This window comes from Rosa chinensis, chromosome 1 (assembly GCF_002994745.2).
Source record: "Rosa chinensis cultivar Old Blush chromosome 1, RchiOBHm-V2, whole genome shotgun sequence".
Taxonomy (NCBI): domain Eukaryota; kingdom Viridiplantae; phylum Streptophyta; class Magnoliopsida; order Rosales; family Rosaceae; genus Rosa; species Rosa chinensis.
Genome location: NC_037088.1, coordinates 59,931,227 through 59,959,024, shown reverse-complemented (window position 1 = coordinate 59,959,024; position 27,798 = coordinate 59,931,227). Strand labels below are relative to the sequence as shown.

General features: G+C 36.7%; 3 protein-coding genes across 4 annotated transcripts; 1 reads left to right on the top strand and 2 right to left on the bottom strand.

The window, feature by feature from the left end:
* The first annotated feature begins 1,872 nt into the window (after positions 1-1,872).
* LOC112182999 (anaphase-promoting complex subunit 1) lies at positions 1,873-16,308 on the top strand. The gene is made up of 37 exons (XM_024321589.2): positions 1,873-2,223; positions 2,312-2,375; positions 2,454-2,538; positions 2,631-2,941; positions 3,058-3,163; positions 3,244-3,404; positions 3,573-3,760; positions 3,862-3,931; positions 4,147-4,314; positions 4,516-5,003; positions 5,516-5,975; positions 6,223-6,561; positions 6,880-6,963; positions 7,046-7,138; positions 7,246-7,305; positions 7,969-8,067; positions 8,351-8,491; positions 8,662-8,742; positions 9,231-9,302; positions 9,568-9,639; positions 9,953-10,046; positions 10,126-10,205; positions 10,340-10,393; positions 10,530-10,607; positions 10,707-10,828; positions 10,908-11,068; positions 11,765-11,841; positions 11,918-12,028; positions 12,106-12,207; positions 12,672-12,812; positions 13,150-13,323; positions 13,706-13,769; positions 13,902-14,041; positions 14,121-14,278; positions 15,109-15,187; positions 15,384-15,482; positions 15,666-16,308. Exons 1-37 carry the CDS (start codon positions 2,003-2,005, stop codon positions 16,065-16,067), a joined length of 5,499 nt encoding a protein of 1,832 aa, XP_024177357.1. The 5' UTR covers positions 1,873-2,002; the 3' UTR covers positions 16,068-16,308.
* Positions 16,309-16,446: 138 nt separating this feature from the next.
* LOC112183000 (protein ESKIMO 1) lies at positions 16,447-20,088 on the bottom strand. Its single transcript, XM_024321590.2, has 5 exons — positions 19,309-20,088; positions 19,048-19,219; positions 18,461-18,660; positions 18,205-18,363; positions 16,447-17,116 (listed from the first exon to the last, which is right to left on the bottom strand). Exons 1-5 carry the CDS (start codon positions 19,908-19,910, stop codon positions 16,768-16,770), a joined length of 1,482 nt encoding a protein of 493 aa, XP_024177358.1. The 5' UTR covers positions 19,911-20,088; the 3' UTR covers positions 16,447-16,767.
* Positions 20,089-23,001: 2,913 nt separating this feature from the next.
* LOC112182998 (1-aminocyclopropane-1-carboxylate oxidase) lies at positions 23,002-24,964 on the bottom strand. 2 transcript variants are annotated; one of them, XM_040510058.1, is made up of 3 exons: positions 24,132-24,964; positions 23,331-23,701; positions 23,002-23,241 (listed from the first exon to the last, which is right to left on the bottom strand). In XM_040510058.1, exons 1-3 carry the CDS (start codon positions 24,912-24,914, stop codon positions 23,232-23,234), a joined length of 1,164 nt encoding a protein of 387 aa, XP_040365992.1. In that variant the 5' UTR covers positions 24,915-24,964; the 3' UTR covers positions 23,002-23,231. The 2 variants fall into 2 exon arrangements, with proteins under 2 accessions (XP_040365992.1, XP_024177356.1); XM_024321588.2 differs by having other exon boundaries at positions 23,002-23,701.
* Positions 24,965-27,798: the final 2,834 nt, after the last annotated feature.

Here is a 27,798-nt window from a genome sequence, read left to right as displayed (position 1 = left end):
ACTAGGCGTGTTTGCCGATGACCAAGGTCACTTAAATCTTTGTCTCAACAATACCCAAGTTAGAAAAGCTAGGGAGGCGATTTTGGCATGAACGTTCAAGATCAGAGCAAAGTAAGTTTTCAAATTTGCACGCTCATATCAAACATAACGAAATGCCGGCCTTGAGGGCGACACTTACTTTTAGGTCCTTTTCCTTTATTGGTTGATGATCTCTTGGTTAGACTCATTCATTGAAGGACTGAAGGCAATGCTCAAAGAGCTTCGTGCTTCATGAAAAATTCGAAAAAATGGCGCACACCAACATATTAACACCAATATTTATGTTGTATATTTAACAGTTTGATATCTTCCTGGATATGTAACACGTTAAGTCGAAATTAATATAAATTCAAGTCATATTGAATTGAAATATGTCTAGTCTACAAAAACCATCTTTAGTAATGAGTGAAATGTGTTAGTCTACAAAAACCATCTTCAGTCATGAGAGCTATATTGAGTTATAAATATAAATTTTAGCTATCAGTATTAATGTAATGTGTTTAATGGTTTGGTACTTTACTAGCCATGTAAAACGACTCAAGACAAGTCAAATTCAACACAAATTTAAGTTCTTATTAAAAAAAAATACAAATTTAAGTTGTATTAAGTTGATTTATAGCCACAAACACAATATTTCGAGCAGCTCCAACAGATTAGTTAGATTTAATTTTTAGCTATATATAATTATTTTTAAATCAAAAATCAACTTTAACAGACTAATACCCAAGTTAAATTTAGCTTTAGCTAAAATGGCTAGCTATATTTAGCTAGAGAATCTTGCATAGCTAAAGAAAAAATTATATTTCTCTCTCCTCTTTTATCCACATATCAGTTTATGATTCGATAAAATTTAGTATATTATTTACAAATAGCTACTACTGCTGGAGCAACATTGTTAAGAGTATCTTTAGCAATGCTAGCTATTTTTGAGTCAAATTTTAGCTAAAGTAGCTAAAAAGTCATTTTAGCTAGTCACTCTAGAAATATGTCTGTATCAGTGCGCTCTCTATTTTAGTTAATTTTAAATTTATATTATTTTTTAAATGAATATTAAATAGTTTAAATGTATTTATAAATTATATAAAGTAACTCAAAATGAATGTTTTAAATTATAAAGAGTCACATCTCGTTCTCTATATTTAGGAGCGAGATAACTAAAAGTTATAATAGAGAGTCATTTAGAAGTCTGGTGCAGCTGCTAAAATAGATAAAAAGCTAAACATGCTGTTTAAAATAGCTAAGGAGTTAAAATAGTGAGTTTGCTAAAGATGCTCTAAATCAATAGCTATATTTCACATGTTTAGCTAAATTTAACTAAAAAGTAATTCCTACTATTAGAAATGCTCTTAGTAATGAGGGTTAAATTGAGCCTCGAACAAGTAACGAATGAAGACCAAATTATATTGAGATCTTCAAATTTAATTGTAGCGCTACATTCAGTCACGTTTTCATTCATTTTGAATCTGGGCTCTTCTATTTCATTTTTATTTACATATCATAGCTTATAGTGGTGTTCACCTAGTCAGTTGCTGACCAAAGAATTTATGCTTAATAACCCTTAGATTTACATCCAAGAGTTGAAAACAAAACACCTCAACTTAATAATAATTCTCTCTGCCATTAGATTTACATCTAAGGGTGATTGAGCGTTATTTTCTTGGTCAATAACTGATCTGGTGAACATTTTCATCATAGCTTATATAAACTTGTGAAAAAAAAAAATTTCAGATGTAACTTTTCGATTAGCATTATCCTAACCAACGGTTAATTGATAAGAGTAAAGTTAATCCTAGCTGGAATACTCCCGCCGCTAAACGGAGAAAACTTTAGGGTTCAAAACTATCCCGTTAATTCACTCGAAAAAAAGAGCGGGAGAGACCGGAGAACACACACTGTCTCTCTCTCTGTCTCTCTCTCTCTCACTTCACTGACTTCTCCCTCTCTCTCTCTAACCAAACCCTAAATGGGCGTCCGCCACCTCACCGTGCTTGGCGAGTTCAAGCCTTTCGGCTTAATCGCCGAAGCTCTCGACGGCAAGCCCGCCGATGACGTCCCGGACAAGTACGATTACTTCCTTTTCGACCCCGACACCGTCCGAGATCGCGACGAGACCGACGACCACGACGTTCTCAGCTCCGCCTTCAGCGACCGCTGCGACCACGAGCTCTTCATTCGAGGCAATCGGTAATCCAATGTCTCCGATTTTGAATTCGCCTCACTAGAAATGAAAATTCGAAGTGTTAGGTAATCTGAATTCCTCAATTTGTTTCAGGATAATATGGTCAACAGGTCCACGAGTCTGTAAGAGATTCACCTTGCCTTCTCCAGTAATCAAGGTACTTCAATTTTGCTAGGATTTGATTTGGTATAGTAATTTGGTTTGGCTTTGAGAACTATTTGTCTATGAACTCCAGGCTTGCTGGTGTCGTTTGGGTGATAGGACTAAAGCTAGTCTCTGTGTATTACAAATGGCTTGTTTAACAATCTGCAACACCTCGGGTGAGCGAAACTTGTCGATTTTCGATTATATTAGTGTAGATAAGTTCAAAGAAAGATCAAACAATGCATTTTTCTTTTGTTTTGTATACCAGGTGAAGTAGTATCAATACCTGTATCAGAAACCATTACATCGATATGGCCTCTACCATTTGGTTTATTACTCCAGCAAGCCGCTCAATTGAGTTCAACTACGTCTGTTCCGTCATTATCTTCAAGTCCTTTGTTTGGTGCAAGTCCTTCTGTGTCTTCTGTAAGACGAGAAGTATTGCATACGAGAAGAGAAGTTGGACTTAGTCCACAGCATAATTTCAGTTTTGTGAGTGCAATTGATCATGTTGTCAAGGAAGAAACAAGTTCAATGTCCTCGCATCTAATTCTGCAAGATCCATTGGAAGAACCGCAAGTATGTTATTGTTTTTGTGGATACTGGATCTTTTTTTTATACATGGCAGCTTCTTTATTTTGTGATATTCTTTTCCTTTTAGTTGATGTATGTTTTTGTTGCTCCAAATATTTCAGTCGGCTTATATTGAAGAAAGAGGAAAGTCAAACATAATGAAGGAATTTGATGAAAAAACTATCTGGACAAGTGATCGGATTCCCCTTATGGCATCATATAATACAGGTTGCTTAGATGTGTACATTTTCAGATACCCTCTATTGTCATTGTTGCATTCATAGTAACAGCGTCACCCTTTTTTATAGGAAAGATGCAACATTCTGTGTGGGTTGCGGAAACCAGTAATTTTAATCTTGATCTGGCAAATGCTAACTTGGTAGATGCAGTTCCTACTGATATTGTAGCAAAACACTTCTCGTTTCGTAGAATATGGCAAGGGAAGGGTGCGAAGACAGCTGCTAGCAAGGTGCTTGTTTTTCTTTTGGTTTGAGAATATAGGAAAAGTTAGGTTCAAAAGCCTTGTTTTGAAATAACTACCTCACTAAAATCAGAGGGAATATAGATGTGATGGTATTTCATTTGTGATATGTTGATTCTTTTCTTCTGATTTTAACAGCTATGAAATTTATACCAGGTTTTCCTCGCGACTGATGACGATGCAGCTCCTATTATTTGCTTTCTTCACCAAGAACAAAAAAAGTTGCTGTCTGTAAGGCTTCAAATTGTTGAAATAAATAATGAGCTTCTCATTGACATTAAACCTGACATGAGCTGGAGCATACCTTCTGTAGCAGCCGTACCTGTAATTGTTACCCGCCCTAGGTAGGGTTGCATTCATGTTTAACTTATTTTGTTTTTATTTTTGCTCTTTTTTTCGCTGTGTCTGTTTGATGGTTTCATCTTACACTATTTACTTTTTTCAGAGCAAAAGTAGGACTGCTGCCATATTCGGACATGCTCATTTTGGCACCTGAAAATGCCCTTCTTCTCTATGTAAGCGATGCAACTTTGATAGCTTATTGAATTTAGTTACTCATAGCTACTGATATTGTTGAGAATTGGATTTGCAACTATACTATGATTGTCTTCATGTGAGTTTTTTCTCGTCTTTTCTTGTATTTTTGTTTTGTCCCTCCCTCAATGGCTCTGTATAAGTTTGCAATGTTACATGATTTATGATTTATGATTTTGTTTTTTTTTTTTTTCAGTCAGGGAAGCAATGCCTGTGTAGGTATATGTTGCCTTCTTGTTTTAGTAAAGGCCGGTTTTCACATAGTATGGAGTTTCCGGAAACATCTGTTTCCCAGGGTATGAAGATTGTGGGATTGGCTGATGCTGTTGAGGGGCGTATCAATGTTACAGTAAATAAGGGGCAGGTAATTCGACTTGTAGGTTTATTGTTGTCATTACTTCTCAAATTCAGATTTTGTACTTTATAGTCAAACATTTGTACTTCCTTTTAATGGAACACGTAATTTAGTGTATTCTCGGAATTTGTAGCCTGCTGAGATGTTTATCAATATAAGATACTTGCATGGTAGCTATTATACTGGTTTTGATTATTCATCATTGTCCAGATATATCGGTGTGTATTACGAAGAAGCCCTACATCTTCTCTGGCAAATGATTGCATCACAGCTATGGCTGAGGGACTCAGTTCCAGCTTCTACAGCCATTTTCTTAGTCTTCTATGGAAAGATGGCGACTTCGCTTATTTATCAGAAGCTGATTCTAGTGTTCATTCAGAATGGGATTCTTTTCGCAGCATTATCATGGAAATGTGTCAATCAAGTACCACTTCTAAAATGATCGCGAACCCAATACCTCAGTCATCTTGGGAGTTTCTTATTAGCAGTAAATTTCACGAAATTTTTTGCAAAAATAACTTCATTGCTCAAAATTCTTCTGTAATGTCATTGGATGTACGAAGACTGGACGCCTCTCGGTTAAATACAAATAGTACCCAAAGGCTAGAGAAAACTTTTTACTCTGAGCTCTTGATGGAGAGTTTACGTTGTTTGCATGCAGTATATGAAAGCCTGAAACTAAATAGTCTTCGCAAGCGGTGCGTATTATGTTTTGTAATCTTCTTGTTGCTTTTTTTTTTACTTATTATTTTCTGCCCCTCCCTTGAATCTAGTTTTCTGATATTGAGATCTTCACATAAAAATACTACTTTAGGGATCTGTGCTGCTTGACAAATGTAAATATTGAGTGGCATGTTGTGTTACAATTATGATATTGCATTCACTGGAGATGCAGTGATTCTTGCTCTAAGTGACTTGGAAGAATCTTCTCAAACATTCTATGTAGAATTGATAGTATATGTGCCTGCCATGCTAAATTATTAAGCTATGCAGGGGTCCTTAGATTCATCACTAGGATAAAGCATTTGAGTTAAGCAGCTTCAGTTTGTTAATTGTTCACTGGAGGTTGCATTAGATATGAAAAGATATTGATACCTTATGTGTTTCACCTTTAATAAACTGCAATAACACGTTGCCTATTAGCCTCACAAATACAAATTTATTGACTTGTGGCTTTTTAATTTGATTAAACCATAATATTGCGATGTAGGGACTTGGAGCTCCTGGGATCTCTGTTATGCTATATTGCTAAGTTTCTGGGTGAGGAAAGCTATGTTGACCATTACATTCGTGACTTTCCTGGCCTTTCCGGAAGCGTTGGGACATGTGAAATATCCTTTTCACAGGAATCTCCTCCAAGTTTATTCAGATGGCTTGAAAACTGTTTGCTATATGGACACAACTCAGCTAATACCAATGATCTACCACCATTGATTTGTAAAGAGGGAAAGTCTGTTGTAAACTGGGCCCGGAAGATAGTGTTATTCTATAGTTTGTTAACCGGTGCCAAAGAAATAGGGAAGAAACTCTCGTCTGGTATTTACTGTAATATTTCCACGGGATCTTACTGCACAAATGAGGAACTCACAGTTCTAGCAATGGTTGGGGAAAAATTTGGACTGCAACAGCTTGACTCACTGCCTTCTGGCATGTCTCTTCCTTTGCGACACGTAAGGCTACAATCAGATTGCTGATCATCATTTTATCCACTAGGATCCTAAAATGTCTTTGACGAATATATAGGACTAGTAACTGTTATATTCTTTTACCTTTATGAGGAAGAATACCTTTTGTTTGTTTCTGCAATTAAAGATTATTTAGGTCTCTTCTTTTCTTCTCATGTTATTAGATTTTTTTATCTTCAATTTCCTATTTTCAAACGATCTCTCTTTTTTTTTTCCCTTCTGTATTCTGCAGGCATTGGCTAAGTGTCGGGAATCTCCTCCCACTGGTTGGCCTGCAGCTGCATATGTTCTTCTGGGTCGTGAAGATTTGGCTTTGTCATGTTTGGCACAAACATGCAATTCTAAGGAACTTGAAACTGAAACTAATGTGAATTTCATCTCTATGTCTGCACCTTACATGCTACATTTGCACCCGGTGACAATTCCTTCTGCAGTTTCTGATACAAATGGATTGGACAATACTAAGTTTGAGGACACAGATTCGATTGATGGGTCTATGACAGATGGTATGGAGCATATCTTCAACTCAAGCACACAGTTGCGATATGGTCGTGATTTGCGACTGAATGAGGTAAACTTTTTTCGTTTTACTTTATTTTTCTCTTCTGATATGCTATCACTTGGCCTGAATTATACTGTTGGAGTGGTTTCTCTGGTGTTTATGCTCATTGTTGTTGTTCTGAGGTTTTCTTCTTTTGAATTACCATCACAACTGATGGTTATATCTTACTGTGTGTACAGTTCAATTGTCATTCAGTAATAGTGATTAGGTGGCTGGTTATGTCTTGCCTGTTTTTGGTCAGATTTTCTCTCTTGTTATGATTGTTAGCGAGTGTTTCCTGAATCCAATTGTTTTATGTATTTCTGAGAGTATTTCTTCCTCTACTAGGTTAGACGGCTCCTGTGCTCTGCAAGACCCGTGGCAATTCAAACATCTGTTAATCCCAGTGCCTCTGATCAGGACCTCCAACAGGTACACCTTTCTCTGTTATTCTATATTTCAATCAATTTTAATTTCCTTTTTTTCTTTTAAATGTTCCTCTTTTGTTTTGAAGGCCCAGCTATGGCACCTTGCACAAAGGACTACTGCCCTTCCTCTTGGCCGTGGAGCATTCACTCTGGCAACCATATATACACTTCTGACAGAGGTTGTTTTTTTTTGTTGTTCTTGTCCTGCACATATGAGATAACTTTTATTATACTGACTGCTTAAGAATACACTAACAGGTTCTCCTTTCCCTTCTCTCTTTTCCAGGCCTTTGTAGTCCCGAAGATTGTATTAGCAGGTCGATTGCCTGCCCAGCAAAATGCAACTGTATGTTCAGATTCTGCTCTTATAGTAGCGTAATGTATCTTTCATGCCATGATCTTGGAATTCTAGTTTGCTTTTACTAACTTATTGTCTCATCTATTACAAAATTATTGAGAATATATGTTTCACCTGAATATTATATCTACATATGTTTGGTATCTGAAATTGGTATCAACTATAAACTAGGTTCCTTATTATCTTTTTCATAAGAGAAAGCCGATAGCACAGAAAAATCCTGCCTGTCAAGCAATTGTTCTTTCCATATTTTCCCTTAGACACAACCTTGACCATACTTCACTAATATGCATCGAGTAAGTTGAGTTTTTATGAGTCAAAATTCAACTATCAACCATTGAAACTTTATTCGATGACATTATACTTAAGAGCACTTTCATATTTCCACTTTTCAAATTTTGTGACATTGGTAATAATGTGTTTTCTGAGATCTTAGATTATAGTTAACAGAGAGAATGGTTAGGATATATATGGTCTTCTTATCTCGAGTATAAAAATTTTGCTAATTATGAGAAACATCTATAATTAATAGTCTATTACACTAAATGTTTCTATGTCATATACTTTTCCTCTCTCCCTGTAGCTTTATTAATTTTAAAGATATTTTAGTATATTCTCTCATATATTAGATGATTCGTATTTCTATGAAAGGTTAATCTGGACCCGAATGTGAGGAATGTAGAAGAAATTAAAACTTGGCCTGAATTCCACAATGCTGTTGCTGCTGGACTAAGGCTGGCTCCTCTTCAGGTTCCTCCCCAAATGTTCTTATTACTTCATATAGTACTTATAAATCCAGAGGCATATGTTACGAGATGTGTTCTGTTTTTGAATACTAGCATTTGTACATGTACTTTTTACCTTGGGACTATACATAAACGATAGACATGTTTGCCTGCTTATGGTTACAACATCTAATTTCATGCTTCTGTTCATTACCCCACATAACATAACCGATACACATACATACAGTCTTATTATTTATATTTTATTTCTCAAGTTTCCTCTCATATTCCTGGCTTATTATTTCCAGGGAAAGATGTCAAAGACGTGGATCAAATATAATAAACCAGAGGAGCCAAATGCTGTTCATGCTGGACTACTCTTTGCTTTAGGATTACATGGTTACCTACGTGTTTTGAATATTACTGACATATTTCAGTATTTTCGACAGGTGCTGTATTCCATGACTTCCAATTCTTTCTTATTCCGTTTTCACTGCTTTTCAGTTCCTTGAGTTGCCTGCAGTTGCATTTGATTCCTCCTGATAAAGTTGAATACCTAGCCTTTTGTTTGTACTTTTGTATATAGTTAAGTGTCTGATTCCACACTACAATTTCTTAGGAACATGAAATCACAACTCTAGGACTAATGCTTGGCCTGGCAGCTACCTATAGAGGGACTATGCAACCAGAAATATCTAAGGTATGACATATGCTTGCGAATTATTTTCTTGCTCCACAATTAAAGCGCTGGGTGCTATTATTTGTGCCTTATCAGTTGAACATCGAATTATGTATTGAAAGGTTTCAATATGATGTCTATAAACTGTTTTTTGCTTGACATTATAGTTGGGTGAGTTGGCTCAATTCCTTTTTTGCTGTTTTCTCAAACTGCATTGTGTTTGTTGTCTTTCAATATACTTTCAATTATTGAGTATTAGTAGTCGGAGCATCACTATTTTTTAATCTACTTGGGAGGGAAGGTGGGAGGGAAGGGGGGTGCATTTGAATGAGCTAATTGAACCTGATTAGATCTGAAGGTTGTGTGGATATTATTTCCATCGAATCTGTAGGCACGGATTAGTCATTCATCAATGTAGCTAGGTTTTTCTTAGCTTCCTTCTCTTCATGCTCTATTGATATGCCTATAATCCTGTGGTATAACCTTATCTTGTTACAATTCCATGACAGTGTCTTTTTGTTCATATACCTGCTCGACATCCATCTTCATTTCCAGAATTGGAGTTACCAACGCTTCTGCAGGTATTTTGTCGTGCAATTATAATTATGGTACACACAGAATATGCCTCGTACGTATCCTGGGATATTTTTTAACCAATCATAACTCATAAGTATATGTAAACTCATCCCTTCCATTGGCAAACATACATTTGCTAATTTTGCTTTCCTCAGCTTCTTATCTTGTTTCACATGATGATGATGCTTTGCTTATTAGTGTGTCAGGATAATTTGGTATTCCTTCAGGATTTTATTCTAACACTGAACTCTTTTCTCTTGTTGTTAACAGTCAGCAGCTCTAATGTCAGTTGGGCTTCTTTATGAAGGATCAGCGCACGCACAAACAATGCAGATTCTCTTGGTTTAATTCTTGTTGCTTCACTAGTTTGATTTATTTTAATTTAATTTAATTTAATTTTATAAATTTTCATACTGTTCTTTTACTTGTATGGTGAAAAGCATATAGTATGACAATATGTTGTTGGTGTCTCTGCAGTTAAATGTCTATAACTTTAAAATCTAGTGAATGTATGTGCGTTCTACAAGATGTGTTCCTGCTTTGCATGTCATTGTGCTTTTTTGTTACAGTCTCTTTCTCAGTGATTGATTGTAATTCTATTGTTGTATCCTGCTTCAACTTTCCTTGGTGCTGACTTTTGTACATTACATTGCAGGGGGAAATAGGACGTAGAACTGCAGGTGATAATGTACTAGAAAGGGAAGGTTATGCTGTTTCTGCAGGATTTTCCCTGGGTCTTCTTGCATTGGGTATGCACAGTTAGATAATTGAATCAATTATTATGAAATGTGGTCATGAGTCATGACTAACTATGGATGTTTAATATAGGTCGGGGAGAAGATGCTCTCGGTTTCATGGAGACAGTGGTCGACAAATTGTTCCATTATATTGGTGGAAAAGAAGTTAATGTATGTTGGTAAATGGATCTTTTTATTTATTTATTATTTTTATGTGAATTTTATTTAGTTGTGTATAATCTGGAATTTCCTAATGTTAGTGCCATTTGATTCTAACTTGGGATTTAACTTTTCACCTGGAGCAGGATAGATCTATTTCATCAACACTATCAGTAGATGACAATCGTGCTGCTGTGCAGGTTGATTTCTTCCCACTAGCTTCACTAAACTCCAATATATAGCAATGTTTCTTTTAACATACTTGTATACTGTTCCTCCCCCCCTCTCTGTAGCAGCTTATATGATCCTCTTTCCCATGTTAATATTGTCTTGTAGATGATGGAAGGGACTGCAGTGAATGTTGATGTCACAGCACCTGGAGCCACAATTGCTCTTGCTTTAATGTTTTTAAGGGTAACTTCCACTAGATATGATACTCGTATGAATACTATATACTTCCACTAAATGACCTGTCTGCATGAAGAATTTTCTCACCTAGCTTTATTTTTGTAGACCGAATCACAGGCAATTGTGTCTAAGCTCTCCATTCCTCGAACACAATTTGAGCTGCAATATGTGAGGCCTGATTTCATTATGCTTCGCGTCATTGCTCGAAATTTGATAATGTGGAGCAGGTACCGCTGGACCACTGTTTTTTAAATCCAGATGTATATAGCTAGTCTTCAGACAAAATTTGACAACCTTTTGTTATAGGATTCATCCTTCCCAAGATTGGGTACAGTCTCAGATTCCGGATATTATCAAAAATGGCGTTAAATTCCTTGGGGATGATACTGATGATATTGATGAAATGGATGCTGAATCATTTGTTCAGGCATATGTCAATATAGTGGCTGGAGCCAGCATTTCTCTTGGTAAGATGTCTAGATAGGTTTTAATTGGTCTAAGATAACTTCTTCATCCTTATTTTTTTTTAATTTTAATTTTTATACTTTATAATTTATATATTAAGCCAATTCCCCTTAACATGGTTAAATTTTTGAAACGCCAATAATACCCTCACATAATAATTAGCTATGTGATAAAAAGGATTTAATAATCAGGATGCAATAGTAAAATAATAAAAAATTACAACATCTCCTACAAAATATGGAGAAGTCCCCTCATATAGGATTGGGAAAGACTATATAAACATGGTTTTCAGTTTTTTATTTTTTATTTATAAAGGCAAAAGCCAATTGACATGTGCGGAGCACTTGTTAAGGGGCTAGTTTATATATGATTGTATCAAAATTGGAGGCATATTGATCAGATTTTTTACTTTTATTTAGCGGGAAGTAATTTGTCTAATGCAGCTTTTTTGGGAAGGCTAGAAAGAATATTGCCTCCTGCAGATTTTGGTTCAAATTGTTCAATGATAAGATATCTGGGCACATTTAACTTTTTGTATACTATTACTTTTTTTGTTTTTCATGAAAATATAATATTGCCTTTAATTGGTACTTTATTTATACTTGTATATTCCTGCAAAAAATTTATAAAATGTAAACTTCTATACAGAAATGGCCATGTATCTTATCTGGAATTCCATTATCTTTTATCATGGGCAGGTTTGAGATTCGCTGGTACAAAGGATGGGCACGCACAGGAGTTACTTTACAACTATGCTGTTTACTTTTTAAACGAGGTTGGACAAAGCAAGACTGGTCAAAGTTAGAATTAAACGTGAATTAGTAGTGACTAGTTTATTTATGTGTTTGCAGATCAAGCCAGTTTCTGCTACAAGTGGAAGCTTCCCAAAGGGATTGTCTCGCTATGTTGATCGGGGGACTCTGGAAATATGCCTGCATCTCATTGTTCTTTCCTTGTGTGTGGTAAATGGATTTTGGTCATCTTCTGTCTTCCATTAGATATGTGAAAAATGTCTGGCGCTAATGCTTTGAGTGAACAGGTAATGGCTGGTTCTGGGCATCTACAAACCTTTAAGCTGTTGAGATTTCTCCGCAGCAGAAATTCTGCTGATGGGCATGTTAACTATGGCGTTCAGATGGCTGTAAGTTTTTGCACTCCATATAAACATAAATATTCTTGTTCTTCTTTCACTTCATATAATTACACACTGCAAAGGGACAAGCAATGCAATCTATGATGTTTACATACTTTTCCTCTTAAAAATGATGCAAAGTTCATTAAGCCACAGTAAATAAGGAATTTTTTGTCTTTTCATTTTTTATCAACAGAACATACGTTGATAAGAAAAGCTGCTTAGTTTTATCCTGTAATGTGTAACAAATTCTTATCATTTTTGATGAGGGATTCTCCATAGTAGAATAATGTGAAATGCATTGGAAGTTATCCTATTTGTCACCTTGACTTGCTGAATGCATGACATTGGTTACTTGAGATGAAATCAAGATTTATGTGGTTGCAAGTATACGTTTTGATTTTTGAAAGTCAACTGTGTTCCGCTGTATTCTCTACTAAGTATTGTTTCCTTTGTGACTCCGGTGACTCTAGGTAAGCCTAGCAATTGGTTTCTTGTTCCTTGGTGGAGGAATGCAGACATTTTCAACAAGCAACAGTTCAGTTGCCGCTTTGCTGATTACTCTTTACCCACGCTTGCCAACTGGACCAAATGATAATAGATGCCATTTCCAGGTACAGTAAAGCTGAAAGGGTTGGTCAGGCTTCACATACGTCTATAGTTGGCTCTGATTTGATAAGTGCAGTCAACTGGCTTTTATTAATCCTATGCAACAATGCTTATGTTGGAACATTTGGACAGTCCTGAAAATATGAAGATTTTCCCTTATAAGGTTTTGAATAGAATGTCTAGAACTAAATAGATTTTTTTTGTTGGTCAAATAACTTTGCTCCACAGCTTCAAGTCTTTCTTATTGGTCATGCCAATAGCAATAGATTGCTCCTTCACCCCTTGATATCTGATTGTCTGTTCATTTAGTATTATGAATTCTGAGGGGAGTGTACTTTTCAGGCATTTCGACATTTGTACGTACTGGCAACGGAAGCTCGCTGGATCCAGACTGTTGATGTTGACACTGGTCTACCAGTGTATGCCCCCCTTGAAGTTACTATAAGGGAAACTGAGCATTATGCAGAAACAAGTTTTTGTGAGGTTACACCGTGCCTTCTGCCAGAGCGTGCCATTGTAAGCTTCAAAAGTTCGGGAATAAGGAAATCAATAGTTGTTCATCTTCCTTCTCTCTCCGATATTTATTGAAATGAACCTGAGACATTCAGAAGATAAATCCGCTGCTGGCTCTGCATGAAAATTTTCCACACCTATTGGAGTTCTCAAGAAAAATATTTGAAACAAAATATAATATATAAAATTTGGATTATATTTTTTCATCTTTTAACTAAATGATGTTTTTTAGTAGAGCTTTTACGGATATGTAACTTAAACTTTCCTGTGAGACTTCTATGGTCGAGTTCATCCTGGAATGAATTTGCCTGCCTTTTGCATATGTCAAGTAGAGAACTTACAGTTTTGGGGATTCACTGATAACTTGAGATGCTGCTGTTTGCAGTTGAAGACACTACGTATTTGTGGTCCTCGGTACTGGCCTCAAGTCATAGACCTCGTCCCTGAAGGTATAGACTTGTTCAGTGACTTATCTTTGCTAAGCTATGATGTTTCAATTAATTTAATATAGTCTTTGCTCTCATTGATAGTTAATTCATAGAGTTGTAATGTTTGACTTAATCCACATTGTGTTTAAACAGATAAACCTTGGTGGACCTCTGGGGACAAGAATAGCCCATTTAATTCTGGTGTTTTGTATATCAAGAGAAAGGTTGGAGCTTGTTCATATATTGATGATCCCGTAGGGTGTCAGTCGTTGCTGTCACGTGCAATGCATAAGGTTAATAGTTCTCTACAGCTGGTTATGTTTGTAATTTTCCTTGGATGATACTGTGGTTATCAAATTATTCTTGATCCAGGTGTTTGGTTTGACAAGTTTAAAAGCACCTAGCCCATCCTCTAGTGGCCAAAATGGACTTGGTTCAGTTACAGTTGATCAGTTGGTTGGTACCTTCTCCTCCGATCCTAGCTTAATTGCATTTGCACAACTCTGCTGTGACCCTTCCTGGAAGAGCAGGCAAGTTTACAGATTTTATTTATTTATTTATTTATTTTCCGGTTTTTATCTTCACATTTTGCTCTGTGGTTTTGACTATGTTTAGAATATGTGTCTGGTATTGAAGTTAGGTTCAGACATTATCCATCTATTCTCATTGTCAACCATCCCTTAATGTACCATAACCTTAAATCCTCTCTTTGTCAACATTGAAACCTTTTTGGTAAGATTGCATTAATATTTACTATGATGTGCCCTGCCCTGTTTGGTAGATTTGGAAAAAAAAAATTATTCTACCCAAAGAAACAAAAAAAAAAGTACTTATTATCCCTTTGGCATACTCTGGTGCCATGACAAAATATCTCACATCCCCGTCTATATACCTTAAAGTTGAAAGAATTATTCCATTTTAAAATGGTTGGAAATTAATTTTTCTTGATATACAGTAATGGTCACTACTCACTAGATTTATTCAGGGAAACTGAATTTTACTTTTCTTGAATACAGGAAATGGTAGCTTTATATGTTGATGGCTAAATATTATATTATGTTTTCCAATCCTTACTCCAGTGATGCATTTGATGATAAATAAGTAAAGAGATGCTAGTCATACTTGGTTATTATACTGAATTGGAAGAGTTAAGCATATAGTCCTGTACAGGGTTGTTTACTGTTACGTATGTTTGAGCATAGATAATCCTTTTTTCTTTTGTTTTTCCTTCTGATAATCAGTTTTCAATGATGGTCGTTTTTTGTTTAATAAAAAAAAATATATGCGAAGTGGTTTTGTTTCCTTTGTAATTTTCCATACTCTGGTCTGTGAAATAATCAGTTTCAAAATGTATATGCAGATCTGATATTGACTTCCAGGAATTTTGCTTGCAAGTGTTATTTGAGTGTGTGAGCAAGGACAGGCCTGCTCTTTTACAGGTACCCACAAAGTCTGTTTTCTGTTTTTTGTTTTGTTGTTTTTTTTGGGTACCATAGATGTATAGATTGACAGGTTTACAAGTGACACTTTCCAATGCAAGTGGATATGCTTTTCATCTTGATCCAAAAATTATTTGATGTTCCATTTATGTACTCTGAATACTAAACTCATTGTCATCTCCCGACACTTATGCAGGTCTATTTGTCATTATACACGACAATGGGGTCAATGGCAGGTCAAGTAACTAGTGATACTGTTGTTTTATGTGACTCGTTATCTATCTCCAATCTTAAGGTAGTTTGTTGACCTTTACTTTTGTTCTACCGATAACTTCCAATGCAATATAATCAGATTACAATAACCTTATTGTATTAATTGCTTTAGAGTTCAGAGTCAGTATCCATGTTACCTGCATAGCACATGACACTTAACTCATAAGCCATTTCATAAGAATTCAATTACTTCCTCTACTTACAGCTTGCACTAGCGTACAATGAGGCTTTGTTGAGTGGAATATTGACCTCTTCGAGAGGTGGCATTGTTCAATCCAACTTTATAGCATGTCTTCGGAAGCAGGTGGAAGCACTTCTAGATTGTTCTCAGGACTTGAAGGATGATTTTTGTAATTATATGTATTCTGGGAAGTGGCCAAATGCGGAAGAATCCCAGGGAAATAAACGTTCAATACTTCTTTCTTGGTACCTTCAATGGTTTTGTGTACCAGTACCATCTGCAATTAAGACAGCTGTGGACAAAGTCAAGCCCAAGCTCAAGTCATCCTCATCTTTGGTCCCTTTTCTGCGGTTATTATTTCCGAAAGCTCATGTCAATGCTATTGCTGAGATAGATAAGCTCTTCTCATCCACTAACGGTAGATAAGGCATAGATGGTATGCTGGAGATTTGTTCAGAGATTTTGATGTCCAGATTCCAGGTAGGATCTGTTCTATTCTGTTTGTATAACCAATGTAACATCTACATTGTTCAAGCTATATATGCAAAATGACAACTAAAATAGGAATTCTTATTTATCTTGGTAATCATTGGCTGTGTCTTTAGAAGTTCTGGCACCAATTTTACAAATAGCTTCTAGATAGAATAGATATTCAGATATAAGTAATATAACTGAAATACTCGGCAGTATGAGAGCTTTGTTGTCAGTTGCCGTAGCTATTAAATTGTTTTCGAATTGGTTCAATTAATGGTTATTCTTGGTTATTACCATATGAATACTTGGGGAAATAAGATTTAACATTTATCATACAATTTTCTATTTTCATTATTTTCCTTTCCACATGAATTATACAATTCAAACTGTTGTATCAAACTGCCCCCTTTTCGGCCTTGGCAAGTATTGAGGTTTTGCAGGAATGTGGGTGTTCTCACTTAGCTCTCACCCTCAGTCAATTTGGCTGAGCAAAGAACCAAAAAATAAAAAGGTCCAGTCCTAGGTTTGAAGCTATAAAACAGTGAAAGAAGAAACTGAACAGAAATTACATGAGATGAGGTAGTGATTATGGAACCCCAAAAAATTAAAACAAAAATTATACAACAAGACTTGTATGATGATCTACTAGGTGTCAAGACCGCGAGATGATACGCGTGTAAAGAAACTCGTTCCATGTGTCCGGCAGCCCGGGGAGGCACCAGTGGATGCAATCGGCGTAATTCTCCGGGTCAGCTTGCTGCTCCGGCGTCAACATCTTGCCTTGCCTGATGGTATGGACCGAGGTATGTGCATCTTTACGAAACTCTGATAGAGTAGTAATGTTGAGAAAGTAAACAGGCACTTTCATTGCTTTCACTATGTCGCTTGAAATCACAAAGAGCCTTCTGTCTGTGCCCACTTCCAACGGTGTCGTTCTGTTCAGGATTGGAGTGGTCTCTTTGGCACATTTTATGCCATCTGGGTTGTCCCAATCCAAGCTCCTACATGCACAACAACAGTACGTTATTTCATTAATGTTACATTGGATGTGAAAAAGCACCAAGGTACATATGATAGTGCCATTTGGAAAATGTGTAGTGGTTACCGACCAAATATTAGTGTCAAAGCAAGCTTTGAGGTTCATGGTTCATACACCCACTTTCAACCACCAAGGCTCATCCTCACCTAATGGGATGTCGTTATATTCTTTTTTACACTTTCCCTTAATTTATGTCAAAAATTTATACATAAAATAAATCGTAAAGTATCGTGTATGTATGAAGGAATGCTTAAATTTCTAAAATTGATTTAAATTAAGTTTAATGTTAAAGGAAAAATAGATTATGTGCATTCGTCAAAGCAACTGACGGAGAGTGAATCAAGGAATCAACGATTACCATCAATCAGCACAATTAAAGATTAATCAGCATTCAATGTATTTAATGTAATGCATACTTCCGTTGTAATCCTCTCCCTATATAAAGGGACTATGAAATAAAATGAGTAGACCAATTCCAATTGTTATCTTTACTTTAACATTCAAAGAATTTTTTCATGTGCAATTTGTGCTTAAACATTGATTTGATAGAAATTAAGCGAATAATAATTATAGAATAATTGAAGAAACAAATTGAATCGGTGATGTAGGCATGAGTTCTTTTTACCTAAAACACATTGACCAATAGTAATTAAATCCTTAAAAAAGTGATCATTAGCTAAGCAAAAGGCACTTTTTCAACGAATGTACTAGGCCTACAGTCTGCAATGATTTTGGGCCATTTGGCTGTGAGAACAACTGGATGTGCTTAATCTAATACTAATACAAATCAAGACATAAAAAAGCCAACAAGAACGACTAAACTAACCTGTGCACAATCCATGTTGTGTACACATATACTTCCAATTGTTCTTGTTACTGTCTTAACCAATGAGACAATGACTTGTTTATACAAAATCCCTAGTGGCAGAAACGTCATGATTTCCATCGATGCTTTTGTTTTACGTTTTCTTTTTGAAAAAATTGCAAATTATGGCTAAACTTTGAAGCATTATAAGAAAATTGACTTATATGGTATGGTGTGAAGTTTACTTGATATGGAGAGGAGACATGCTGGTGAAGAAGACAGTGGTACGATTGGGGTCAATATTTTTGTCCACCCATTTCGCCCATGTTGTCACAACTTTCCGGTAAGCCAACGGCCGGTCGATCTCATCGTACTCCGTTGCTCCTTGATCGAACGATCCTCGTCTTTTCGAGTAAACCCAACAAAGAAAAAATGAGATCAATTTCCATGGCGTTGATGTTTAACTAATGAAATTATTCAGCAAGTTAGGTAGCTACTTACAGAACTTTCATGTTGAAAGTGTTCATCCACCATATGTATGTGTTGAAAATGAGGTAGTCCACACCTATCCAATTTTTACCATGCTTCTTAATCGATTTGGGCATGATTATACGGTTTTGTATGCTGTGCATCAATGGATCATCTGAATTTGACTCCACCAGAAATGGTGCCCAGTAGAACTCCACCGTAGCATTATAATCCTAAAACGAAGGTATTAAATATCAATATTAGTCGAAATTTTTTTGATCCATATATTATTGGTACATGTAAAAAATGAAAATTTATCAAATTATTACCTATTTACCCAAACCCCATTAGTAATCTATGCCAATTTCCTATACCTCATGTTTAGTCAATTTCTTGTGATTAGTACTTGAATACAAACTACAAGCATGCAGGACATGAAAATACCTGCACCTCATTTCTAAATTTATTTACAATAAAATGGGATTTCATTTGCTGACATAGTTATATAATGTAGTTGATTACAAAGTTTGGTGGGTCATGCTTGAATAAGTTTGCTCTCCAAGTCAAAACAATCAAGAACAAATTGGAAAAAAAAGGCATAGAAGAAAATGATTATGTACCTCAATTCTGAAAACAGAGAGGGATCCATTCTTCACCAAGGTCTTTCTCCCAGGAGGAATTACAGACTGCGCAAAACATATCATTGATTCCCACTGGTTTCTATTCAATGAATCCCCCACAAACATGAGCCTCTTGTTTCTTAGTTTCTCTAGCAACAATCTTGCATTGAACCTAAAAAGGAAATTAAGATGAAACTAATTAACAGCAAAATTTAGGATGAATTTAGTTGTGGGATTTGATTAATTTAACTAATTGCTTACTTTGGAAGATTACAATCTCTGGGCTGCCATCTCCAATGTTGATACAGAGAGTCCTTTCTTCCATTCCTCATACAAGTCACTTGGGCCGTCAAGAACTCACATTCGTCTTCTTTATACAAAGGATGAGTCACAGGATCGAAAACCCAGTCCCCATTAAACAAGTCACAATCTTCAGGAGGCAATTCAATCTCTTCCATATCATCTTCTTCATTCACCTCAATCTTCTTGTCCAGGTCTTCATCTTTCTCGGTCTCTTCAGAAACCGGATTCTCCAACTGGATTTCCTGAATTTCCTCCAATTGGGTTCTTGAAGTGGCGCTGTGAGAAACCCTGTTCGGGATTTCGGAAACAGAGTCGCTCTGTTTCGAAACAGGGGTGCTCTGTTTCGTTTCTTGCTCTTCTCGGAGTTCTTGCGCTTTTGGGCTCGAAGAGAATGGGAATTCGGCGATGGATTTGACGTCCTCATTGTACATGAAAATCCCAAACAGAAAAATCGAGAAGACGACGACGAAGATTGGTAGATTATTGTTCTTGCGGCTCTTCATAATTGCGAAAGCTTCAGGTGAAGAAGAGAAGGGTGTTTTTCTGCGAGGTATCTGCATGAATCAGAGAGAGAGAGAGAGAGAGAGAGAGAGAAGAACAAGAAAGAGAGTTGGAGATGATTGAAATGAACTGAGGGAGAGAAAGAAAGAAGATGAAATATAACAGCAGCAACAAACATGAAAGCTAGCTTAAAGAGAGCTTTGTGAATTTGGTGCATTAGGTTAAGTTTGTTTCTGATTTTAATTAATTGAGTGGTTTGGTGAAATGGGTTTGTCTTCGAAGAAATTATCTTGGCATTTGGTGTAGGGAGACTTGTCTTTCTCAGGTGCAAATTACTTGTTTCTAATAGAAGCCACTGCTAATTAATTCATATTCCTTCATTCAAAATTGGCCCAGGAAAGAGTATTAGAGGGAAAGAGAAGTAATTTTAAAGTTTTGGGGTCTTGGTCTGAGTTAGATGAGGCCATGAGGGTGATATGAAGCTGGTTGTGGTGGTGATATGGAAGTACTCTAAGGTGGGCAGTCTGTTCGTTTCTATAGATTTTGATAGGGAAGCTTCAACAGTCACAAAGTTAAAAGGAAAAGGCCTCAAGCTCATACAAGTCAAAATTTCACTAATATAGGACATGAATGCGTGCGAAATGTGGATTATCATCCTCCACTATTGAACAAATCAATGCTCATAGACTATGATTAAATTTTGTTTGAAAGAATGCTTGAAATTCTTTTGTTGCTATCATTTAGAGAAACATGTATCTAGAACTTGTTTGTCATTTACATGGCACAAATGGAAATACGTAATATATGGTAATAATGCCTGGCCTATTTAGTATAGAAGTCCGATTAATATTAGTTGGATTTCAGACAAAATTTGTTTATATGTATTATAGCAATTCAATTAACTGTGTTTGAAGAAACATATAATCACTTTACTACGATAAAACCGTTCATTTTTTTTTTTTTTAAAAGATGATTCAAAGGGTTTCACTCATGTCCCCATGGTGACTCGAACTCATGACTTCGTACATAGATAGTAGGTGCTCTAATCACTGAGCTAACACCAGTACTTCGTCAAAACCGTTCCTTTATTAACAAGAATTATCAAACAACTTTGTTCGATCATGCAAAGAATTAACGAACAATTTATTGTTCGATTATCCTTCGCATAATTGATATTCGGTACTCTAGAAAATGAACCCTCCCGATTATGCAAAAACATCAAATAATTTTAAAGTACTCTAATATAAAATGAGTACATTATTTATCCAAAGATGCTTATGGCCAGAGGCAAAAAGTTGGCCACTTGTTCCCCTACAGAAAGAATGGTATCATTATACTAGAAATCATTATGATCGTTTGTTTGCACAAAGTCATCTAATCATCCTTGTTAAAACAAAACAGCACCTAATCATTTTGTATTGCAATCTAGTAAGTTGTGCTGCTTGGAGAAACTTAATATTTATTTTTTTCGTAATTCCCATATATACAGGTAGAATTCCTGGCCTAGCATGTGAGCTTTCTTTGTCCCCAACAAACACAAGCTTCAACTGCCCTAGTGAAGTTGATGGATCATTAAGGCTCTTAATACTCTGATTTGTTTTACAGCAACAGATTATTCAAATTATAATTAATGACTTTATGTTTGAGAAAAGTAAAGGCTAAGGAACATGAATTTTTTCTTCTTCTGTGCAGTGAGTATACCAACATCCTCTTCTGTACTTCCTTTGCTTATATTCTAAGTCAAGCCAACTGCAGCAAAATCCTTCTCAGACCACTTCAGCAAAGGCATGTACAGCTCATGTCAATTCACAAAAATAAAAATAAAATCCAAAACCAATACACAATAAAAAGGTTCAAAACTGAGAAAAGTAATTACTAAATTCAAACCTCACAACAAGAAAAAATAATTATACTAACCTGAAAGAGATGGTGACGGATATAGCTTGCTAATACCTAAAGTATCGGGAAGACAATGAACAAAGCCGGACGTGAGGTGAGTTGGAAGAGGGAATAGAGATAATTTGCTAATATCTGAAAATTTTGGTTTCATAGGAAATACTGTTTTGGAAGATGTTTTAGGATAGGGACGAGTAAAATGCATATATTTTGAACAAAATTAAGGATTAATGTGTGCCGTGCATGGATATATAATTAAAAGAGTTGACTAAACAACTAGATTAAGAAATATATATGCAGTTGGAGGGAGGCGTAAATGTGCCTTGGATATAAAAGGTGATTTATCGAGATTAAATTGTTTATAAATTTTAGGTAGGTGTAATAACCAACTGGTCAATTTGACTTTCAAATTGTTTGAGGGTTATATTCAAGGTCTAAAAACCTTGATAGCTATAAATTTGGAAATGTTTTGTATGTATGTTTTTCATTGTTCCAATGTATAGCACCGTTACGGAAAGCTATAGAGAAAGCAAATGGTACACAGCTATGGAGGATGTACAGCTAGCTAGCTAGCTTCCTCTCTATTAAGGTCTGCCCTGGTGAAACATTTAACTGAAAACAAACAAATTTTTCAGCGTCATCGTTAAATCTGAATTGGAATGTTGACATGATTTGATGTGCTATTTATAATTAATCTTAAATTATATAGGCCGAAATACACATCTACAATACTCGATCATTTAATGTTCACTTACGTGCTTTGTATTTTGTATTTAATGACCCATTTAAATGTTTGTAGTCATTCAAACTATATCAACACTAAGGCCTCGTTTGGTTCGCGGAAAGTAAGCATCAGGAAAGGAAAGTTGTTCTTCATTTCCTGTGTTTGGGATGCAAAAGGAAAGGAAATACTTTCCTGAAGCAAAGGAAAATGGGGGGAAAAATGGTTCCTTCCATACTCCAAATGAATCACTTTCCCCCATTCTTTCCTTGCGTTTATTACTCACAACATATTATTTTATTCCATTAATTACATACTTTTTAACAACTTTCCAGATAACTTTCCTTACATTACCAAACATCGGAATGGAAGGTTCTTTGGAAAGTTCATTTCCCTTCCCATGGGAAAGACAAAATAACTATTTTCATTTCCGCAAACCAAACGAGGCCTAAACGCCATGCACGTCTTTAAATTTATCAACAATAAACATCATGAACCTCGTTAAGTTGATAGTCATGCACGCACACAAATTTTTCTCCAATTCCAGGAAGAATATATGGGCCAAAATTCACTAGCTAGCTAGTTGAGATAAAATAGTTCATCTAATATTCAAATGTAAACAAGAACTGTAAGCCTTCACATTCTGAAGACATAATTGCTCGAACTATCTGTATTATGGAAGGACAAACCATGCAATCTTCAAGGCATCATCAACTACAAGTCTCAGCCACATCTTGAGTTTAAACCCTAAACCGTACCCTAGCTAGCTCCACCCTCAAAAGAAAAAGCACAAAAAGGAATGAAATAAAGAAAGAACCTTTATGACAATATATCATTCAAATTTCAATTCTTAATGCGAAACCTATCGAGCGGGTCTTTGAAATGCAGACGTTCATGATACACTCTCCAAGCATAGTCTTCCAAACAAAAGGACTTTAACAACCTTCCTTCAGTTTCTCTATTTTCACCAGTACTGACTATACTGCTATCATTGATTTGATGATCTCCCAGTTCATCAACATTTCTTCCATTTCCATCTTCATCATTATCATCATCCTTGTGACTGTGATCACCTCCGCTTATGGCTGCTGCCGGAAGAACAGGGGAAATTTTAGTGTCGATAGGAAGAGTCACCAACAACGACATCGATATGCACCGTGACTTGTTGTTACCCTCTCCCAAACCTGCCACTGGCCTTCCTCTCACTTTCTTCAACTCCCCATTGCTCCATACCTATAACGTTTTGAATTTGGTGTTTAAACTCAAAGAATGTCACAAATTAATTGCACATAACCGATCAAAGTCTATGCATACAAAAACGTACTCAGTTTGAAATCATAACACAAAATGATCTAATATATATGGCATTATCTCAAAATCTCGATTAACTCCGTTAAAATTGTTATAGTGTAGGTTCAATTTGGAGATCAAAGTGTCATTTGAGTGCCACTTTTTGTTTTTTTGTTTATGATATCCATAGCTTCTCTTTATCAAAGGAAGGTTTCAAGGTTATGCGGCCAGATCTGACATATGACACATTGACTCTAGAATTATCAAAAGAAGGTTTCAAGGTTATGTGGCCACATCTAATATATGACACATTGACACTAGAATGTGAAATAGTGAAAATGCAAATAGTAAATTATTGAACTTTGAAACTTACTTGAGCAATATCACCAATAGTGACCAAGACCGATTCCACCAGTGGCACCACCGAGACCCAACCGGAATCTGCCAGCAAAGAATACTTCTGGCCACCCCTGATTTGATACTGCAATCCTACCACATACGGGTAAAACCGACCCGCCACCGGCGTCTTACTCTTGCCCGATAAACCTTCCGCCACCCACATCATCGAACAAACCCGGGTCGGACTCGGGTCACCCTTCCCTAGAGGACTTTCAAAGCCGACTGACCTACAAAGCAGCTCAGTCACCTCCAACCCTACTTTCTCCAGAGCACGACTGAACTCGCTTAGAGAAGCCAAGGACAACTCAGCAGACTCGGTATAACACGATTCGTCCAGACAAAACGACTCGCCGAGTCCGTCCACGTCATCATCGTCAACTTCATCTCCTTCCTCAAACCCAACAGGCCAGTTCCTCGGAAAACACGCTTCTTTCTTCTCCCTGGATAGGTCAAAGAGCGACAGCGCTTCCGACTCGGCCGAGTCAGCGAGTTGGGGAGGGATGGAGTGGTCGGTGAGCTGGAAGAACCCGAGTTTCGAGGAGAAGAGACTAGGGTTGGATCGAGCTTGGGACAAAGACACCACCGGAACCGGAGGACACGTGGCTGGCTGTGCGCGGCGAGTGGGGAGGGAGAGAGTGGGTGGAAGACGGTGGAGCATGCTCGAGAGGGCGTCAGCCGCGGCTGACGTGGACATGGGTTTGTCCGACTGCTGGGTCGATGGCGTCGGTGGCGGAGCTGACGTAGCGCCGCCGTGCATGGTTGGTACTTGGTAGCTGTAGTTGAGTGTTGAGCTGAGGAGGAAGGGAGGGCGTGATATGGTATATATAGGTCGATGAAATGCATGTACTTGTGATAGTTTTATTTGTGGGACACGTGTCCATGGATGGTAATTATGCGGGGCCATGGTTATATTAACAAAGAAATTAGTGTCCGCGATCTCTGTTTTATGACTAGAATAAGGAGCGCTGTCAAGTACTGATTTGTTGCGTTGTGTGACAGATTATGTCATCAATTTTTTAATTCATACCTTGATGATTCTAGATTATTTTCCATGAAGATAGACAATTTTTTTTTTTAAGGCTAATTTATCCAAGATTCTTTTGACATTCCTTTATACTGATGAACTGTTAATATTAATTTTGTATAGTTCTTATATCGTTGATTAACCGTACATTTGATCAATATAGTTGATTAACCGTACATTCAATTTATTTTATAAATAGCAAACATTATCATCGTTAGAATCAAGAAAGACAAATCCACGAAATTATAAAATATTTATTTATTTGATCGATTATATATCTATCTGATGATCATTTCCCCTTATATATTTGGTTGCTAATGCCCCAAGTCCATGAGTCTGCTCCACGAGCGTGCTACATTATACTCTTTCTGCTGCCTTGTTATGAGGGATATGCTGTGCCTCTCTGCTGGTGGCAGGTCGCATGGGTGAGCCTTAAAGTGTTTGTTTATTCATAAAAAGTACCAGATATACTTCTAATTAATCCATTGTTTAAGTTTTGATTCAACACTGTGGTATTTTCCTAACTAAATAAAAGTTGAAGATAATAATATCTGAAACATGCTCAAGGTATTCACCAACTCATAGATCAGTATACATTCTCGTTACGTATGCTTCTACTAAAGAAAAAGAAACGTGTTCTTACATGTTTCATTTAACTGGTAACATTTTGATATCCTTGAATTACATATTGCACTCTACATATACATGACTCGGTGCTACGTACACAAATGGTTCACATTCATTTCTCAGTTCTTCAAACAAGAATCTGCTACAGGTGAACACATTATATCGCCTTGTGCTGCTTGATAAAATGTCTAAATGCCAAGAAAGTATACCTGGTAACTTGGCACAAACGAGTTATTATTTAGCTTCTGATAATCTGCTTTGCCTCGCTCGACTAATGTCAGCAGCATTGAAAGCATTTTGTACATGGTGGAGGTCCCTGACGACATCCTAGCCTCCATAGACATTCTATTCTTTGGTGACTCCTCTGAGCACACCATTCCTATCTCAAGGATTGAATGTATATATACACTTCAACAGGTGTGTCCATCTTGCTTAGGTTCTCATAATCTCGATTTTTCTCTTCTACTTCAATTTCATTGTTATGAGTTATGACCTCTAAGCATGTACTTCACTTTGTTTTCTGCTGTCTCTTGTACGGACCGTACGGTGGGGAGAAGAGCAGGGTGAACGATCTACACAATTCTTCCTGGTATTGCCATTTTAACAAAGTTGTGGAGATTCAAACCATCTTTGAACTTTTCATCGATGGGTCTTCTTCCTGTGAACATTTCCAAGACCAGGATCCCATAACTGTATACATCACCTTGTCTTGATGCCTCAACACCACTTGCATGCTCTACAAACTCAGGAAACAATCCAATACATGACTTCAATCTGTACATTATTCATTAAATTGTTATGTATTTCTTTTTTAGAGTCAATTTAATAATTCATATGCAAGCAAAAGTTAACTAATTCATAAAGATATCGAAGAAATTTTCTTAAGAAAATCATATATATTCTATGCATGCTTGTGTATGTATTTTTTTGAAAACGGGTGTGGAATCCAGTCAAGCTTGGAGGCTCATCTCCACGTACGCTCATGGAACTAATCCTAGTTTGATTAGGCACACATAAGTCAATTTCCTTCAACACTCCCCCTTGTGCCTCTCAAACTTGGTGGTGACGCTTCATCCGTTGCCTCGTTAAAAACCTTGCTCGAGTGAAAAACCATGTGGGACAAAAACAAGCTCGAGAAAGAGAAAAAGAGTACAACACGTCCTTCACTCTTCCAGATCGAACATGTAGACATCATAACTCCCCCTGATGTCGATATCTCCCCTTGATTGCCACAATCGTGAGAGTTCGGATAACTTTCTCAATCCGATGCTCTTCACATGTTTCTCGAAGGTAGATTTAGGTAACGACTTAGTGAATAAGTCTGCTACATTATCCTCTGATCGGATTTGATTCACTTCAATATTTAGAAGTGATTGTTGTTGCTGGTTATAAAAGAACTTAGGTGATATATGCTTAGTGTTGTCGCCCTTGATGAAACCTCACTTTATTTGCTCAATACAAGTTGCATTATCCTCATAAATGCATGTAAGTTTATCTGTGGTAGACTTTAAACCACAACTTCCTCAAATATGTCTAATTATACACTTTAGCTATATACGTTCGCGCACAGCTTATTCATGTAGAGCAATAATCTCTGCATTTTTTTAGGAAGTAACAACAATGGTTTGTTTTGTAGACCTCCAAGATACCGCAGTGCTTCCCAAGGTAAAGACATAACCTGTTTGGGAGTGACCTTTGTGAGGGTCAAAGAGATACGTTGCATCAGCAAAATCCATCAAACATCATTGTCGTTTTGATGGAGTGGAAGAGGGTGAGGTCGGCCACCTTTGGTGGTGGTGGCGGCAATGTTGCCGATCGTGGTATTTTGGACGGTGGTACTTGGGCCAATTTGGTCTGATCTCATCCTTCTGTCATTCATTTTCTCTCTATAGGGATAAAATAGGCCCGTATCAATCGTACCTCTTAAGTATCGAAAGATTGTCTTTACACCAATCCAATGAAGGCGTGTTGGCGCAGAGCTATGTCGAGC

What these genes read in the sequence shown, in the direction of transcription:
- LOC112183000 (XM_024321590.2), bottom strand. Translation starts at nt 19,910, where the DNA reads ATGCAGATACCTCGCAGAAAAACACCCTTCTCTTCTTCACCTGAAGCT. An exon ending in TCTCTGTTTTCAGAATTGAG is followed by an intron (nt 18,661 to 19,047) that starts GTACATAATCAT and finishes CCTTCGTTTTAG; the next exon opens with GATTATAATGCTACGGTGGA. An exon ending in ATGTCTCCTCTCCATATCAA is followed by an intron (nt 17,117 to 18,204) that starts GTAAACTTCACA and finishes TTGTGCATGTAG; the next exon opens with GAGCTTGGATTGGGACAACC.
- LOC112182998 (XM_024321588.2), bottom strand. Translation starts at nt 24,914, where the DNA reads ATGCACGGCGGCGCTACGTCAGCTCCGCCACCGACGCCATCGACCCAG. An exon ending in CTATTGGTGATATTGCTCAA is followed by an intron (nt 23,702 to 24,131) that starts GTAAGTTTCAAA and finishes AAAACGTTATAG; the next exon opens with GTATGGAGCAATGGGGAGTT.
- LOC112182999 (XM_024321589.2), top strand. Translation starts at nt 2,003, where the DNA reads ATGGGCGTCCGCCACCTCACCGTGCTTGGCGAGTTCAAGCCTTTCGGC. An exon ending in AAAATGCCCTTCTTCTCTAT is followed by an intron (nt 3,932 to 4,146) that starts GTAAGCGATGCA and finishes TTTTTTTTTCAG; the next exon opens with TCAGGGAAGCAATGCCTGTG. An exon ending in TTGCTTTAATGTTTTTAAGG is followed by an intron (nt 10,608 to 10,706) that starts GTAACTTCCACT and finishes TTATTTTTGTAG; the next exon opens with ACCGAATCACAGGCAATTGT.